The sequence below is a fragment of the Aptenodytes forsteri genome, unplaced genomic scaffold (genome assembly GCF_000699145.1).
Source record: "Aptenodytes forsteri isolate BGI_AS27 unplaced genomic scaffold, ASM69914v1 Scaffold207, whole genome shotgun sequence".
Taxonomy (NCBI): Eukaryota; Metazoa; Chordata; class Aves; order Sphenisciformes; family Spheniscidae; genus Aptenodytes; species Aptenodytes forsteri.
This window is the reverse complement of record NW_008794836.1, coordinates 357,797-374,359: the sequence shown is the minus strand read 5'-3', so window position 1 is coordinate 374,359 and position 16,563 is coordinate 357,797. Positions and strand designations below refer to the sequence as shown.

The 16,563-nt window shown below is 50.8% G+C and overlaps 1 protein-coding gene across 1 annotated transcript in view; it reads right to left on the bottom strand.

Annotated features, from left to right (window-relative positions):
• Positions 1-16,350, bottom strand: part of IGSF3 (immunoglobulin superfamily member 3) — a 78,316-nt gene extending 61,966 nt beyond the window's left edge. The window contains exon 1 of the mRNA XM_019470809.1: positions 15,975-16,350. Within this exon, the coding sequence (XP_019326354.1) occupies positions 15,975-16,350 (376 nt within the window). The remainder of the gene's footprint in view (positions 1-15,974) is intronic.
• Positions 16,351-16,563: the final 213 nt, after the last annotated feature.

Genomic DNA, 16,563 nt, shown 5'->3' with positions numbered 1-16,563 from the left:
GAGATACGAGATACCTGAGAGCCACTTGCCACAGGGAGAGGCAGAGGGCTGCTCAGGCGCAGGTTCCGGGGGGGGGGGGGGCCCAGGGCGCTAAGTGCCCCGCACGGGGGCTCAGGTATTAACGAATCCACCCATGGCCCCTGGGACCTGGCCACAGCTCCCAGACAGGGATTAAAGCCAGCAAAATGAGAATTTCAAACACGCATCCGGCAAACCCATGTGCATTCCCTGCAGCGGCAAATAATCAGGTGCCAAGAAGGAGATTAACCCTGCGGGACTGAAGGAAACAAAGGCGTAAGAGCTGGTCTGTTTAAGAAGCTGCTGCTTCTCCCAGACTAACACAAATCTGACCAGCAGGAACGAGGGCAGCGCCTGCCTGAGAAATACTGATTGCTAGGAAATATAAGCCTCTGATTTTATGCAGATCCACAACAAGCAGCATGAAGATCCCTGCAATAGCTATTACGGCAGAGGTGGTGAGCCAGGTAGGCTCCTACCCAGGTTGTACCATGGGATGCATTGCTTTAGAGTTTATTTTAGCTGACGGTGAGCAGGCCACAGGGCCCCGTGCACCAGCCCCTGCTCCGCCGGCTGCCAGACCTACAGCAGGCACCACGCTGCACCCTCAGGCACTGACTGCCATGCCCTGACAAACGGGCAATGGCTTCTTGCTTGGGGTCAAAGCGATGCAGGCTACTGATGGAGCAGCGGGGCTATGGGGATGTCCTTTGCAGGTCGCAGGACATGATTATTGGGGGGGGAACGACACAGCAGCCAAGGTGGAGAGGTCACTGTACCTGCAGAGGTGGAAGAGCTGTGTCCTGGCCAGCATTCGCTTGTTCAGGGGACCACCTGTTCAAAGCTGAGATGGGACATCACACAGCACAAAACGAGAGGCTGCTCATTTGCAGGCAGATGCAGCCCATGCCTCTTTTGGGAGGAGGCTCCCCTTGCACGCTTCTGGCAGGCTAATAACTGCAAGAGACTTTCACATGCTCCCTATTCAACGGCTAGATATGTGTCATGACAGACTTCAAGTGACACATCCCTAACACTCGTGCTGCTGCAGCGGGAACACAGTTCCCAGTCACGCAGCCTCCAGCAATACCACCTTGGGCTGTGATCTTGTCAGGTTTCATAAGCTTAATCAGGCTCTGCTCTGGATGGCATACAGGGGTTTCACTGGCAGGCTGGCTGTCCTGCTGCTCCAGACAGCGGCCCTGAACGCTCAACAGCAGCACTGTGTCCTGGCAGTCAACAGGAGGATCTACACTTCAGTCTTGACAACTTCAACCAGCAGATAATAAGGGACAGGACGGGTGGCCCTTCGGGGTGGACCAGTAATAGGACTGGGACTGTGGTGGCTGGCTCAAACCCATTACACCTTAGCAGCGATGGAAAGCACCTTCTAGCCTTTTGGGGAGTGGTCCAAGGAGCGGAGGGTTCTGGGGTGGCTCCTGGGGCACACATGTCAGCTAAAACATCTTAGTGCAAACTGTCCACAGTTATCCAGCTAGATTTAGGCCTACCAGAGCATCCTGTGGCCTGAACATACCACAGGACATGACAGGTCCATCTTCCTGTACTGATGGTCTGCGACAGGGCTGCCTGCAGAAACTCATCCCACCGCTGCCAAGGAGCAGCTCAGCACCCATGCAGCATCCTGAGCCGGCACTGCGCTCATCTACAGCAACAGGCTCTGGCTAAGCCTGACCCCACGGACGCGACCCGAAGCCACTGCACCACCTCCCAGCCCAGCATGTGTCTGGTGTCCTGGTTCCTCCTCTCCCCTTCCCTCCATTGACATCAGACCCTCGGCAGGAGCCTCTCGAAACAGATGAGATCTGACGAGCCCGGTGTCTCCGAGGACGGGCACACAGCACGCGCTGCTCTGGCCACAGACACAAAGGAGCAGAAATGATCTGAGAGTACTGGGCGCCGGCATTTCACTCCCCACCACTCGCCAGCCCCTGTGACTCACAGTCACTTCAAAAGGAGCTCCTCAAAGTGCGCCGTCGCTGCCTCCGACTTCCCAGTTGCAAGAGGAAGAAAGAGTAGGAGGCAGCAGCGCAAAGGTAATTACTGCATCCCGACGGCCCTGATGGAAGACAGCACTGAAACCCCCATAGCCTGCTCTGGGGTCAAGAGCCTGAAACAGCATCTAGGGCACTCGAAGTACGCACGGAAAGGGTGGGGAAAGAGCCCCCACGAGATACCTGCAGGAGGCCACGGCTCATGTCTCTGGCACCTTTGGGACCTCCTCCCATTGCAGAAGGGCACAAGGACACTCCTTCCACCCCAGCCACAGTCCCTCACTGGTCATCCCACGTGCTCCAGTACCTCTCAGACGCCACCCTCCTGCACGCCCCGCTGCTCTTCATGACAAAACCTCCTGTCCAAGGTCCTCCCACCTGCCACTTCCACACTGCCTCCCTCCTCTTGCCTTCCCAGTGCTGCTGTTCCTGCTTTCCTTTGGGCTCCCTTTTCAGCTGGCTCTCTTTTTTTCCACCACCTTTTGCTTGTTTTTAACTCCCTCACCTCCAGTCTCCCTCAGCCTGCTCACTCTGCCTTGCATGCCTCCATTCGTTCCCCTTCACGTTGCCCAGTCCAGCACTGGGATGACTACAAACTTCCCGTTCCCAGCAAGGGCAGGAGCCCCTCAATTCCTCCCGACCACACCGCAGCCAAAGGGCTCCATCTTTGGCTCAGCTTACCCTGCACCCCAGGCCCCGGCTTGGAGGCAGGAGCCCCTCGTGCAAAGGGAGACTTATCCCCCAGGACCACCTGCACCAACCACTGTGTTCCTCCAGATACGCTAATACACTTATGTGGCTTCAGCTGCCAAACAGTTCGAGTGGAGCTTTCTGGATGATGGGCAGCGCTCCTAACTTTACTCAATAGATAAGCTCTGCAGTGCCACCGCAGAGGTGTGGCCTGAGCAGTATCCCCCGTTGGTGACACATTGGCCCAGGATATCACTGCAGAAGGGAAGAGGCTGGAAACATCCCTGTGGCCCTAGTGCATCTCCGTGTATCCCACAGCCACTGCCCCTCTCAGGGCAGCCTTTCTGGTCAGCACCCGCAGCCAGGGAGCTCCTCTGAAACAAAGTCTCTCCAACTGAACAGCTCATGCCTCTGGCAACCCCACCTCTCCACCAGCTTCCCCTTCCCTGGAGGCTAGCATTGCTGTGCCAGCGTTCCCACCTTCCAGCCGCAGTGCCAGGTGGGCCATCCGTCGTGCACGACTATCACCTGCAGTTTTGCAAGGAGTCCTATCTGCGGACAGGTGGCATCAGTACACCTGAGAGAGCTCAAAAGGTGACAACAGACTGCCAGAGCACCTGTGGTCATCTGTGGCATGCTGATGCAATTCTTCAGCAGACAAGGCTCATAAGCCTTGTCATTAACCCTCTGATAAATAACCTTCTGCTTTGGGATCTTCTCTTCGTTTCCACGCAGCAGCACAAAGCCGTAAAAAAATTGGTCTCTTTAAATCTTCTCACCCTCAGTAAATTTGGCATTAAAAGTTACAGTTGTGAAATGCATTTGGTAAGGAATGGTTTTATAAAAATCTTGCTCTCTTGAACAGGCAGCTAAAAACAAAGAACGGTAGGGTCTGAGAAAGTTAAGTGCTCAGAGCATACCATGCCTAGGACAGAGGCATCCCTGCCCAGAAACCCCTGCCAGTCGTGACACACTTCCCCAAGACAGGCATCCCTAGCTACAACATTTCTTTGCTGAGCCCTAAGTTACCACTTTAACTAGTACACCGTAAGGAATAAAGCCCTAAAGGGTGCAGTATGTTGAAACACAGTGTCAGGGAACTGGAGCAGGACTGAGCAGGGACACTGAAGGGCATCCAGCCCATTAGTACCAACTCAGCCAACAACAATCCCTTAAGGCAGAGGCTCATTCAGATTTTAAATGGGGAGCAGAGCAGCCCCACCTCTTGCCTCTGTAGGGCCAGAGGGTAAAATCACGCTTCTCTCCACATTCAAAAGCGCCTTTGTTCAGGTTCGCCCGGTTAGCTCTGGCTTTGCTCCTCTTTGTAGGCTCTCTAGAAACATCTCTTGTTGATGGCAAGGGCAAGTGGGGCGGCTAATCCCATCCCATCCCATTAGCATCCTCTGAAATACTCCAAGGACTGTGGACGCTGTCTGGGCACAGGCGGCCAGAAGGCGGCTCTCGCTAAGCCAGCACGACTTCTGGATGTGTGCGCACAGCCCCGGAGCCGTCCGCCGTCAATAAAGGCTGCTGGAGGGAGGGAGAGGATAAAGAAACAGCCCGCATGTGGCTTGAAAGGAGACTTTTCTCCTGCAGGCACAGCTTTCCCAATGCCAAGGGTCACCACTGCTCTTCTTTTCTGAAGGCGGCACGAAAACCTTAAATTGGGGGGAACACATTAGTGTAGGGGAAGGTGCATGGGGCACCCCCCCCCCCCCACCCGTGCTCCTGGGGGCTGCAGCAGCACAGCCTCTAGTACCCCCAGGGGGCAGATACATGGCTGATAGAAGCAATCCCCTCCTTAAATGATGAGCCAGCACTGCCTGCAGCACTCTCACGTTCCTTGCAGCTCTCCTTCCCATTATAACTCCTATTTATAAACAGCTGTTTGGCAGTATTACTAATCAGTGCCGCGTGGAATAATGTTACGTTTCCCTCAACATTACTATTTTATCTTCTTTCCTCCCCGCCTCCAGCTGCTGCTTTCCTTCCACCACCCCCACCCTGGAAAGCAGTAATACATTCCTTCATTTTATCCAGGCTCTACTTCTCTGATAATGTAAACAATTTACTTATAACCCATGCAAAAAAAAAAAAAAATTTAAAAATTAAATACTGTTAAACCCTCTTAAAATAAATACTTGCCAAAGGAATATCAGCTGGAGACTGCTCTCTGACTTATAATAATCCCTCTGCACCCAGGGAAATCCTCTTAAACCTATATCAGATAAATTTTGTAAAACTGTTATAGGGCTAAACTGACAGGGCAGCCACAGAATCAAGACGGAAAATTTCTCCTTCCAGCTTCTCCCTACCAAGGGGCAGCTCCGTCCCAGTACAGGTCAGGCTTCCTTCTCAGCACATGAAGCGAAACACTTGTGCTGCAGAGCTCAGCAGCATGGGACCTTGCACTGTCTGGCAGGAGCCAGAGGGACTGGGGAAGGCCAGTCCTGCTGGGACTTCAGGCTGGAGGAGGAGGTAGGCAGCCTTGGGACCCAAAGCCTCCCCCTGGAGTACCAAAGCATTGCTCTCCCCTTCCCACCCCTCCCAGCAGGCAGCAGAAGCAGGGCAGAGACCCTCTGATGCTTTAAACCAGAAGAAATCTCCCCCGCAAGATGCTCAACAGCAACATCTCTAAATTAGCAGATAAGGAGCCCAAACCAGAGGGTACCCACGTACATTTCTGAGCCCTCCTGGGCTGCAGGACAGAAGCAGTAGGCTTTCAACTTTTGTGGTATCCTGCCTGATAGGACAAAAAGGATCTGATGTATGATCGGTAATGCTTCTAGGGGCTTTTGGGTTTGTTGCTGCTCTGTGTTTTACCCAAGCACTGGCCCCCAGTTTGTTTTGTAATTATTCAACAAAAAGATGCGCATCCACACCACAGTGAGCATGCAGCTTTGTGGCACAGAAGCAGACTGGCTCAGCAACGGGCACTGCGCTTCCCCTCTGCTACACGGGAGCTCGATCGTTCGCCACTCAAAACTACTTGTTCTCCAAGCTGACCCAAGAAAAGCATTGGCATCAACGGCAGAAACAGCTGCCCCTGCCTCTCAGGGCAGCAGACCAACAGAAGTGCAGAGCAACCAAGTCTAAGGGGCTGGAACTAGAGAAGAGATAAAGCAATCCTCCAGGGGAAACAAATTTAAAAAAAAAAAAAAAAAAAAAAAGGAGTGGGAGGAAGGAGTAAGCATAGCAAAAACCTCCCCAGGGAGGCAGCAGGAAAAATAGGCAACGTGGAACGTGAAATTTTCGCTGGTAATCGAATAACAGACTGCTCCATCGCAGGATTTCTCAGCGCTGCAGCTGGCTGAAGCCACGGGGACCGTATTCCACTTTCAGAGTTCACTGAGCAATTGCTAAGGCAGGGGACGGGTGCCATATGTTCCCAGCTGCGCTCACAGTTATTGCTTTCCCCATTTAACGCTGAGAGACTGTTTGGAGGCACAGAAGCAGAGAAACCTGCACACTTCATGCCTCTGCCCCACCACCCGGTATTCTGGCAAAGCTGCCACAAATGCCAACAGGCTCTGCCGGCGAGTCTGGGAACAGGTCCCCATGCCAGGGAGTCGCCAGGCTGTGCTGGCCACTCAGCCCCGCCGGTACCCATCACAAGCAGGGAGGCACAGGTGGAAGAGATGGGTGCCCCTCAGCCGCCCTCCAGCGAGGTGGTCGGTAAAGCCAGAGGCAGCACCTGGAAAGCTGCCGAGTGCGCAGGAAGTAGGAGGCAGGTACCAGGCTCTGCCCATCCCACATTACAGCCCGCTGGCTCCACCACCTGCTCACCTGACCCAGCCCGGCTCCTTCTGGCTCTCCTTTTGTGCTCTTAATGTCTTTCATCCTCCAGAGCTTCTCTCAGTTGTGCATGTATTGAAAAAGTAATCATTTGGAGGGGGAAAAAAGAAAAAAAAAAAAAGGTTGGGGGCTGCCCAGAGCACACTAGGAGGAAATGTTAAATTCAGGATGGGAGGTGGCACCAGACTACTTCTAACACCAGACAACCTTTTGCTTCTCATGATTAGCAAGCAGAGCCCGACCTGAAAGAGCTCCCTCACATGCCGAGTTCACTTTCTTGGAAAGGATGGAGAGCCTAAGATTTGAACCCAGGGTCCCGAGTAATCCACCTGTGCTAGAGCTGGCCTTCAAATGCACCAGGAACTCTGGCTAAAGATTTTTCTATCCTAGTTAAAAACCTTTGCATCCTTTACCTCCTATCGTCACTTAACACCCAGACATTACGGCAATCTACACAAACAGCCTATACCACTGACTGCTCTTCTCAGAGGGATAGACTGAGAGGCATCCTATAAATAAATAGGACATTTAAGACTACCGAATACCTCATTTCACCGGGAACTGGCAAAGCATACAAGAGAAGAGCCAGCAAGACAAGCAAAGGGGTGCGTGGGCTGAGCAGAGTGTTGCTTTTGCAGTAACTCCTTTCAGGGTAGCAGAGGACCCCAAGCCTTGCAGCCTCCAGCCCCACTGACACCAAAGAGGCAAAGGGCCTGGGGGAAGAGCAAGTGCCGCAGGCCCATCAACCTGAGAGATGCCCGAGTGAAGCCAAGCACGGCTAGAGCCGGCGAGAGAACAGACTAGAGGGGAAGACTCCAAGCCTTCAGAAAAGAGGCTTAGGCAGGAAAGACTACTTTAGTGTTCAAAGATCATTTTAACTGACTGGTCTGATTTTACTATTCAGGCTCAGTGCTGCACAGAAACCTACCCAAGCAAAACACTGCAGCTCTTTACAGACTGAAGGCAAGTCAGTATTTGGGCTTCTGCATCTCCCTTCCTGACAAGTAAGAGACATAGACAGTCTGGAAGCGAGAGGGCTCATTTCAAAGACCAGCCTAGATTTGCGAGCAGAGAACTGTGCAATTGCCTGAGGCTGTATTCATTTACATTTTTAGAAATGCATTTTAGAATACTTTTTTTTTTTAAAAACAACACATAGGTACAAGTGTACAGACACGCATAAAAAAAAGGACACATATTCTTGTTGTAAACCTTCTCCACACCCTAGCTAAATTTTGAAAAAGTATCTCTACCTCAAAAGGGACAACGTAGGAAAAACATATGGAATACAGTGATGTGCCCCAAATGTGTCTAATGCCAGTTTTTTGAGAAATGGGTAGGTGGACAGGGGGAAAAAAGAACTAGTTCCACAACTGAGAGCCCCCCCCGCGAAGCATGTCACGCCACCAAGTTGCCTGCAGTTTTGAAGGACAGGGCAGGAAGGCGAGGGAGGAAAACCACCAACAGCTAAGAAGGGAGAGAGTGGTTACAATGGATTGTCCATTTTTTTCAGGTATGGTCTGCCTACAATTGGTTCCATTTCTCCTGCGCGGAGAGAGGTGGAGAAGGGATGTCACGTAATACAACAATAAAAAAGTAAAAATCAGGCAAGCAATTCCAATGGGAAAGAATAGGAGATGGCATACTGCAATGAAACAGGAGTAATTGGAAGTGTTTAGCAGGAAAATAATAACAGGGGATGAGATAAAGTTACACAAAATAATGAGCGAACCTTGTCTAACAGTGTGAGGACACGTACAGAGATTTCTGTTATAAGCTTTCAGTTAGAACCTGAATGGTATCTACAAAAAAGTGTTTTAAAAAGCACAAGGAAGAACTAGCCCATGCAATTCATTGCCAGACTGTATATGACTAAAGCCAAGATTAAAAAAACAAAAACAAACAAACAAAAAAAAGACTGGAAATTTAAACAGGTCTTAGTGCCTTCCTCTTACCAGAAGGAGTTTTAAATTTAGAAGGGGCATGGAGCCTCTGGACTGGCTTCACGCACGCCCATGCCGCAGCGGGCTGTAAGGAAGCAGCCCCTCCTGTCAGCTCCAGAGCTGCCGGCTGCGGGGTTGCCTGCACCGGGCTCCCACGTACCTGCCCCTGGCACCACGGGCCACCGGCCCCCTCAGTCTGGCAGCACCTATTAGCCTCACAGCTTCTGCAAGGGCAAAATTGGGTGAGCTTAAGCAGCTATACTTTCAAGACATCAGAAATGACTAAGCAGGACTGGAGATGAATCCTATTCAGCATCATTACTAGGCAGAGCTGAAATATAAGCCTTTGTTTCTAACTCCCGCTATCTGAGGAGCAAAAAGCACTTCACAATTATTTAGCTTGGACTTTGTGAAACGCTTGTATGCTATTATCCCTAATTTTACCAGCTGGAAAATGGTGAGGGAGACAGAGAGCGCCGTACCCAGGGACACGCAGCGAGCTGGCAGCATGATGCAGGATAGGACCCGATGCCTGCAGCCCCCCACTGCTCCGCAGCATCAGAAACCTGGTACTCTCGTTCGCTGGTGCAAATCCCCAGGCTGTGCCAGATGTTTATTTACCCCTCCTCATCCCTCCCCTGTTAACAGACAAACACTCCCTTTTCCATCCATAGCAGGAACAGAAAGAAAAAGCATAGCAGCATAGGTCAAATATATTTTCAAGGCTACTACAGAGAGATTTAGGCATGTAAAGGAGGACAGTAAGAACAAAATACCATGTCTAGCTGCAAAGGACCACCTAGGAGAAGGCATTTGATTTTTTTTTTTTTTTTTTTTAATGTCAGCTAAAGGGGAATTTGAAAGCGAAGGACATTTTACTCCTCTGGGGAGCTAATTACTGCAACAAGCACAGCCCAAACAGGCAAAGATGAATGTAACTCACAAAGCAGGAAATTCAGCAACACCAATCCTAGAATTCACTTTGGTTAACTGATGGCTTGGCCAAATAAAACATACACATGCTTCACAGAGGTAGCAAAACCATCGAGATGGCCTCAGAGAGATTAGGACATCTGAGCTTAGGATCTCCAAATTCTGCCTCGTACACCAGAGCAGAGCAATAGAGACAAACTCCTGCAACCTCTCTAAAGAATTAAGAAACATATGAAATACAAAAAACATGCCAGAAAAAAGAATCTGGCAATGTACAATAGGTCCTTGCTGTTCTCACCTGGTTGAGATCACCAATGACATCACCACTAGATACCATTTTACACCTTTCCTTAAACACCCTCCCTCCAAACCACTGCCTAACAGTGGTTTCTACTGCACAGCAGCCAAGCGGTTCATCACAGGATCGTAGGACAATTCAGAGCGGTAGGGACCTCGAGGGGTCTGTAGTGCAACTACAGGGTCAAGCAGGGTCAGCTATAAGGTCAGACCAGGCTGCTCAGGGCTTGATCCTGTCGGGTCTTGAAACCCTCCAGAGATGGAGCCTGTGCAACCTCTCAGGGCAGTCTGAACTGCTCGTTTCAATTTTTGCCTGTTGTTGCTCATCTGCAAAAAGCCTGGCCTCCCCAGGACACAAGCTGCTTGCTCATGTACAGTGACAAACACTTTCCCCTGTCTCTCAGGAGAAGAAGAAAAAGGCAACATAGAAAGAAGAAAGAGAGCCCCCAAAGACTTCTATCAAAACTGGTAGATCCTTGTCTGCAAGACTGCCACCTCTTTCTTCGACACTTCCCTCACACAAAGCCACCTTCAGCCTAACTGATGGCTAGAATAAACTAGCAGCCACCGAGGTCCACGCGCCCCATGTGAGCAGAAGTGACTGCTCTCGCTCTGAGTCCCCCCAGGTACCCAGGAGCAGACGGTGCTCTCCCAAACACGGCAAACCTGCAACATGACTTTCTTCGTCTGCTCTGCATGCAGACAGATCACATACGGCAGCACTTGACAAAGAAGAGGGGAAGCTTCTGGCAACAAGCAGCAGTAGCTGGTACAGACTAATAAAAGTTCATTTTTTTCTTTTTTGCCTGCTATATGCCCTTTAGCTCTCCACAGAGAGATTATGGAGATTTTTGGTTGCAAGTTCAGCAAGAGAGACCTGCTTTCTTCTCTTGAACGCTTGTCTGAGACACACGCAGTTCCTTCTCTTCCAGTGCTAAGTGTCTGGCCTGCATAAATCTTTCTTCCACCTCCCATGCCACCAAAGCCTCTCAGATACACCCTACAGCTATCCTTCCTGTCCCAGCCATGGGCTTGCAGCTGGCCACACAATTACATGCCACAGTTCAAGGGCACAGAGGACCCCTACAAGACACACTCCTAAAGGCATGATCAAAGTATCTGTGGACTGAGTTCTGGTCTGCAAAGAGCTGCAAGTGACTTGGGCAGCTCAGCATTTAGGAGATGAGACCCCACCAAACACCCACAGCCAGCACTGACCTCAGGCAGAGAGGCAGTTGGCTCTTCATCCCACCAGTGCCCTCCCACCACCACTCCCAAGCCTGGCACGATGCTGAAACTTCACCACAATGGGGCTGCCAGCCAAAAAAACCACACCCAGCCCCTGGGAGCTGTCACAGCCAGGCAGGACCCAGGGGAACAGGTCAGAGATCCAGGCACCAGCCTACCCGGGCAGGGTGAGACCAATGAGAAACAGCAGAGAGCAGAAGTGTGGCCAGGCTGAGAGGGTGGACAGGGGAGCCACTGAATAGCACCTAGCTAGCGTGAATCCTCTCTGCCCCCCTTTCACCTACACCTGGCTGGAAAGAGATCCCAGTGACCATCCCTGCAGGCACTACCAGCTCCACAGCAGCTCCTGCCCACCACCGAGACAGCCATGTCTGAATGCTGTTTGTTTCTCAAGTCTGCACCAAAATTGCTCTTTCCCACTCTGCGGTACCATGGAGGTTGTGGTCTCTCCCCCCATCCAAACCACTTTCATTTTTTTGCTTTAACTCGTTGAGGCTTGATGCTGTACAGCTGCTTCCCCCAAAATAAAGAGTACAAGAGCTGCGACCCCCTCAAGTGCTTTGAAACCCTTTCTCCCGCTCTGTCACTATCTGTTTAAGAAAAACCTCAAAGCTTGATTTCTTCCCTCAAATCACTTACTCTGAAAAAGAGCTCAATGTTTTGGGGAGCACAGATAAAAAACCACTGAGATAAAGTCTGAAGCTTCTGAGAGGTTAGACCTGGGCCTCTTTGCTGTTATCTAAGTAAGGGTACAGGCACACAAACAACTTGTTGCAGAGATATAGTGGAGTACAAATTTGCAGTGACTCACGCACTCTGAAGTAACTGCCATGTGCTCGCTTCTACCCCACAGCAAAACACAAGTTTATTTACCCATCAACATAAGATGAGAAGTACAAACCAGCATCTCAGATTGCACAGCACGCCTGGAGCTTTACCACCTAAATTACTGCACAGAAACCTCTCCTTCTGACCATATTTCAAGAGTTAAAGACAAGGGATAATTCCAATGACAATCTGAAAATACTGCTGTCCTGCCAGTGGTGATGCTATGTTACTGGGATGCTGCTTTCTTTCACCTGCAAATTCTTAACTTCTTCAAAAAGCAAAGGAGCAGCCCACATACTTCTCACAGCCAGCAACAAGCAGGCCAGGACCCCGATACAATTGCCAGTCAGGTGTACATGGTCCCCAGATCCCCCTTTTAATCGATCCAGTTTTGTAACTCCCCTCTTCAGTATGCCCAAGTGCCTTCCCAATTCAACCACAAAGCCAAAATTTCCATCAGTTGCTTAGGAACCCCATGGGGGAAGCTTCCAAAAGCAGCCAAGTCTTCAGCCACTACTGGAAGAATTCATTTCACTCAACACCAGCTGCCTAACCCAAGTCTAACATCTAGGCTCTCTTTAGTCGACTTAGAGAAGGATGCATTTAATTTAAACAAAGATGGGTTGCTCTCCAGATTTGTCCCTCTCTGTCCTCTGATCACAGATACTGCCTCAACATCTACCTTAGGCAATGTGCTTGGTGTTAGATGAATGAGAGGCCACTTGTGCGATCTTCTAAAATTCTTTCCCCCCACCCTGAGTTAAAGAGCATGAACTAGCCTCAGCAATTTTGTGTCAGCCTCAGGGAACTGAACTCTGAAGGCAAACAATGGAGTTGCAGACTTTGTATGTGGGCTAATCCTTTCTCATAAATCAGTCACAAGGTCACGGTTCCACAACATCCTGAAGAGCTGAACCCATTTTTTTTTGCCACCTCCCTCAGTCCCTGCAACTCGGTCTGAGATGTCCTAAATTCCTCCTCCTAACACAACTTGCAGCCCAGGTATAACTCCTTCTTCCCAATGATGTAGCTCAGGAGGAGATGAAAAGAGGGGTAGCAAGATACAGAAAGACTTATTTTTGAAGCAACTGAAGTAAATTGAAGACTGGTGAAAAAGGTTAAGCCTTGATACACATTTCCCCATGGCAGAAGGCCCTTGAACCACATTACTGGCCTCATTCCTAGCTTCAGTGAGATTAGCACTTGCACTGCATGCCTAAATTCAGGTAAGAGTCCCACAAAGTGCCTGGGGAGCACTTCTTACTCCAGGCATTCAGAGACTTCAGGTCCTCAGAGTGGTACTAGATCCTGGCCAAGATCTCAATGAATGAAAAGGAACCTCAAGTGGAGACACCAAAAATGGGAGAGGGACAACCAACCATGCTTGCTGTTCATGAGGTGGACAGAAGTGTACTTTCAAGCCCAACTGGCACATCTTTGAAGCTGACAAGACTATTTTTTAGCAGCTGCAGAGCCCTGGATATACAGCCCTCAATGCTGCTCAGATAGCAGGAGCAAAGACACATCCCAGCTGCTCTGCTGCAAGCTGAGATGTCCCGGTGCAGACAGCAGCCCCATATGCTGCTGCACCAGTGTTCCATCCAGCTCCCCCTAAACTCCCAGCTCCCCCATCACAGGGCTGTATTGCCTGGCTGAAAAGGGGAGACTCTTCCTTCAACTCTTCCCTCAAACCACAGGACACAACAACTCAAAGCTCCCAGAGCAGCAAGTCTAAAATCAACACTGCTCCAAACCCATCCATTTCACACAAAAACGGAGAGAATACAGATGCTAACAAACCTGTCTCCCTCCAGGCTTTGCTGCTGCCAAAAAAGAGCCACTCAATCTAATGAGTCAATTAAAAATTCATAACTGGATGAAAGAAAAAAAAAAAGTTTGGTTCTGTTTCTGAGAAAATGAGAACAATAACTCTCATTTAACTCTCGTGTACCTCTTTTTGCATATTGTCTGCAGCAACAAAGCTGGCCTGAAAACCCACAACCTGTAGCTGAGAGCTAAAATGACAGGAAAAAAAAGGGTGTGTGCTCTGCCCAGCCCTGCACAGAGGAGCCTGTTTCCCCAGCAGGACTTCAGGGTCTGACAGGGCTGAAGTCAGCACCGGTTCACATGAACAGGAGCCAAAGAGGAGGCCCTCCGTAAGGGCTTGTTGTCTACAGGTCATCGCAAGGGGCACTTTGGAAAATTCAGTTTGTCAGAGTTTGGTTAAACCACAGAAAACACCTATGCGGATACACACATTCAAAACACAAGTGACTCTAAGTCACTTCTGAAGTGAATGTTTAGAAATGAATTAAGCTAAACCAAATTAGGGCCCCAAATTCCGAGCACAAGCATCCATGAAGGGGCATAATGTGATTTAACTAATCCACTGAAAGTTACTTTAGATCAATTTTATTGAGCATCCCAGACACACGTAAGCCCCGAAGCCAATGTCCTCAAAGCACTATTCATGGGTGTCTACGGAGTCCCAAACCTTACGTGCCTTGTACCAGTGGCAAGGGTGGGACAGAGCAAAAGCATCTTACTCAGCAAGCCCCAGGCTGGCCACAGAAGAAGCTGCTGAGCTACAGTTAAAACCTGGAGGGCACCGGCTCCCCAGTCCCTGGGGAGAGCAGTGGAGGAGCTCTCCGCTGCCAAGCCATCAGACACGCTGGCTACGCTCACTCGCCCACATCCCTGTCCTGCACTGTGCCCCACGCCAGCGGCTAACGCAGGTACTCTCACTTGCTCTAATGGCTCTCCTGTGAGGACCCCAGCTCATGGGCTGGTTTCCACAAAGTGCAGCTCCCTGGCAGAGGAACCCAGCTGCAAACCCTGACTACCGCAACCCCACCCTGCCCCCAGGCACTTTTTTTTCACCAGGTGTTGGTTTTCAATAGGGTTCACTCCCTGAGGTGACTTTACAGCAGCAGCGCTGACTCAGACCTGTATAAACTAAAGTGGGAACTGCAAACCTGGACACCTGAAGCAAATCACCGAACTACCAAAAAAAAAAAAAGAAGAAAGAGAAAAAGAGTATTCAGGCATCTACCTCCCGACTGCTCATGGACATCAGATGGGAAAGCAGGCAACTAAGGAAGTGCCTGTACCCAAGCTGTGGGGCTTCGCCTGGGAGAGTGGCTGGGCTGGCACCTCCAAAGGGAAGAAGCCAAGGAGCACACAAGTGGGAGGGCAAGGAAGCACAGCCCAAAGGATGGCTATTGTGATTTAAATTCACACCTCTGCCCCTTTCACAACGGGTTTCTTGTGTCAACACTGCCTGCACGGGCAACACCCTGACCAGCTACCACGCCTGGATAATGCCAAAGTGGTTTCTAAACTGGAGACCAGCAGGCTCACGAACATCTCCTAAGGAAAACAAGCCTGCTGTCTGTGGGTTTAAATTTGCTAGAGGGGCGCCTCTGCTGTAGAGGAGCTCTTTTAGGAGTCCTTCAGCCAAAGAGTTTGATGGAAGCTATTTGACCGCTGTTAGCTGAGTTAAAGACTTCAAATCCAATCCCATTTTGAGATACAGAAAGCAAGCTGAAGCTTGAAAAGGTCAAATCAGCTAGTCAGAGAGGTGCTGTGGAAATACTCCAGATTCTAAAGAACCTGTTTTCGATTTTTCTAACACAGACAAAAAAAAAGCCCGAAACCAACTCCCCCACATTCATCTACAGACAACTCAATTTGACTGGTGTGCTCGTTTCAGGACGCATTCAGCACTGCCCTCTGTTAAGAGCCTGAAGATGACCATCTCTCCCGTTCCCTTTACGTGCTGCTCATTATCGCTCTTCTCTTCCCCGCTCCGCTATTTTGCCACCTTTGGCACACAGAGCTCTCCTCTGCAGCTTGTGCCATCTGGAGCAGCCTCTCTACCCCTCTCTCTCTGCGTAAATCAGTTCCATGTCCCGCTTGCTTTCAGCCATGGCTTCACACGTTCCTCTCTCTGGCTATGCTGCCTGGTTTCTCTTCTTTATAAGGTCTTATTACTAGAGAAAGCTTGATTTCTCCTACGTCTCTATACCGTGATTTCCTGCAATTCACACCACCGTGTCCCCTGCTCTCTGCTCCTATTCTCCTCATTGGTGTTTTTTCTGATGGCTTACGTGGACTACATCGCACATGGGGGGGTTCATGGGTTTCTGCTGCACGCCACTGGGAGATGCCCTGTTGCCCCAGCCATGCTGTTAACAGGACAGCTTACCCACGAGGTTCATCTTGGCGCTGTAACTCCCAAAGTACCTCTCGTCGGTGTTGGGCGTGTGGCACTCGTACTCCCCGGCATCCCGGTCCTGCAGGTCAGTGATGTGCAGCAGGACGGCGTCCCCCTGCACCCGCTCCACGTAGATCCCCCGGCTGCGCACGCGCTGGGTGTAGATGGCGTAGGGGAAGGAGGGGTCGACAGTGCTGACGATCTGCACCTCCCGCTCAGGGGCCGAGGGCAAGTAAATGGACCACTGGAAGTTCTGCTCCGCCGGGCCCTGGTAGCCGCTCACCTTGCACCACAGCGTGACGTGGGACCCCTCTGTGCGGTAGAGGGGCCCTTCCTGCACCGCCACTTGCCGCTGGGCCAAGGCCATGCCTGTGGGAGGAGAGGAGCCCAGCGTTACTTCTCGGCAGGCAGCCCCCGCGCCTCCCCCCCAACGTACCAGTCCTATCCCTTCTGTGGCCGTGCTTGGCAAGGCAAGCCCTCGCACCCCATTTTACAGCTGGCACACTGGGCTCTGGCACAGCACCCCCCCAGCCACGTTGCAGCTTTCTTGCTGACCCAAGTGAAGTGTTTTTTAAAATGC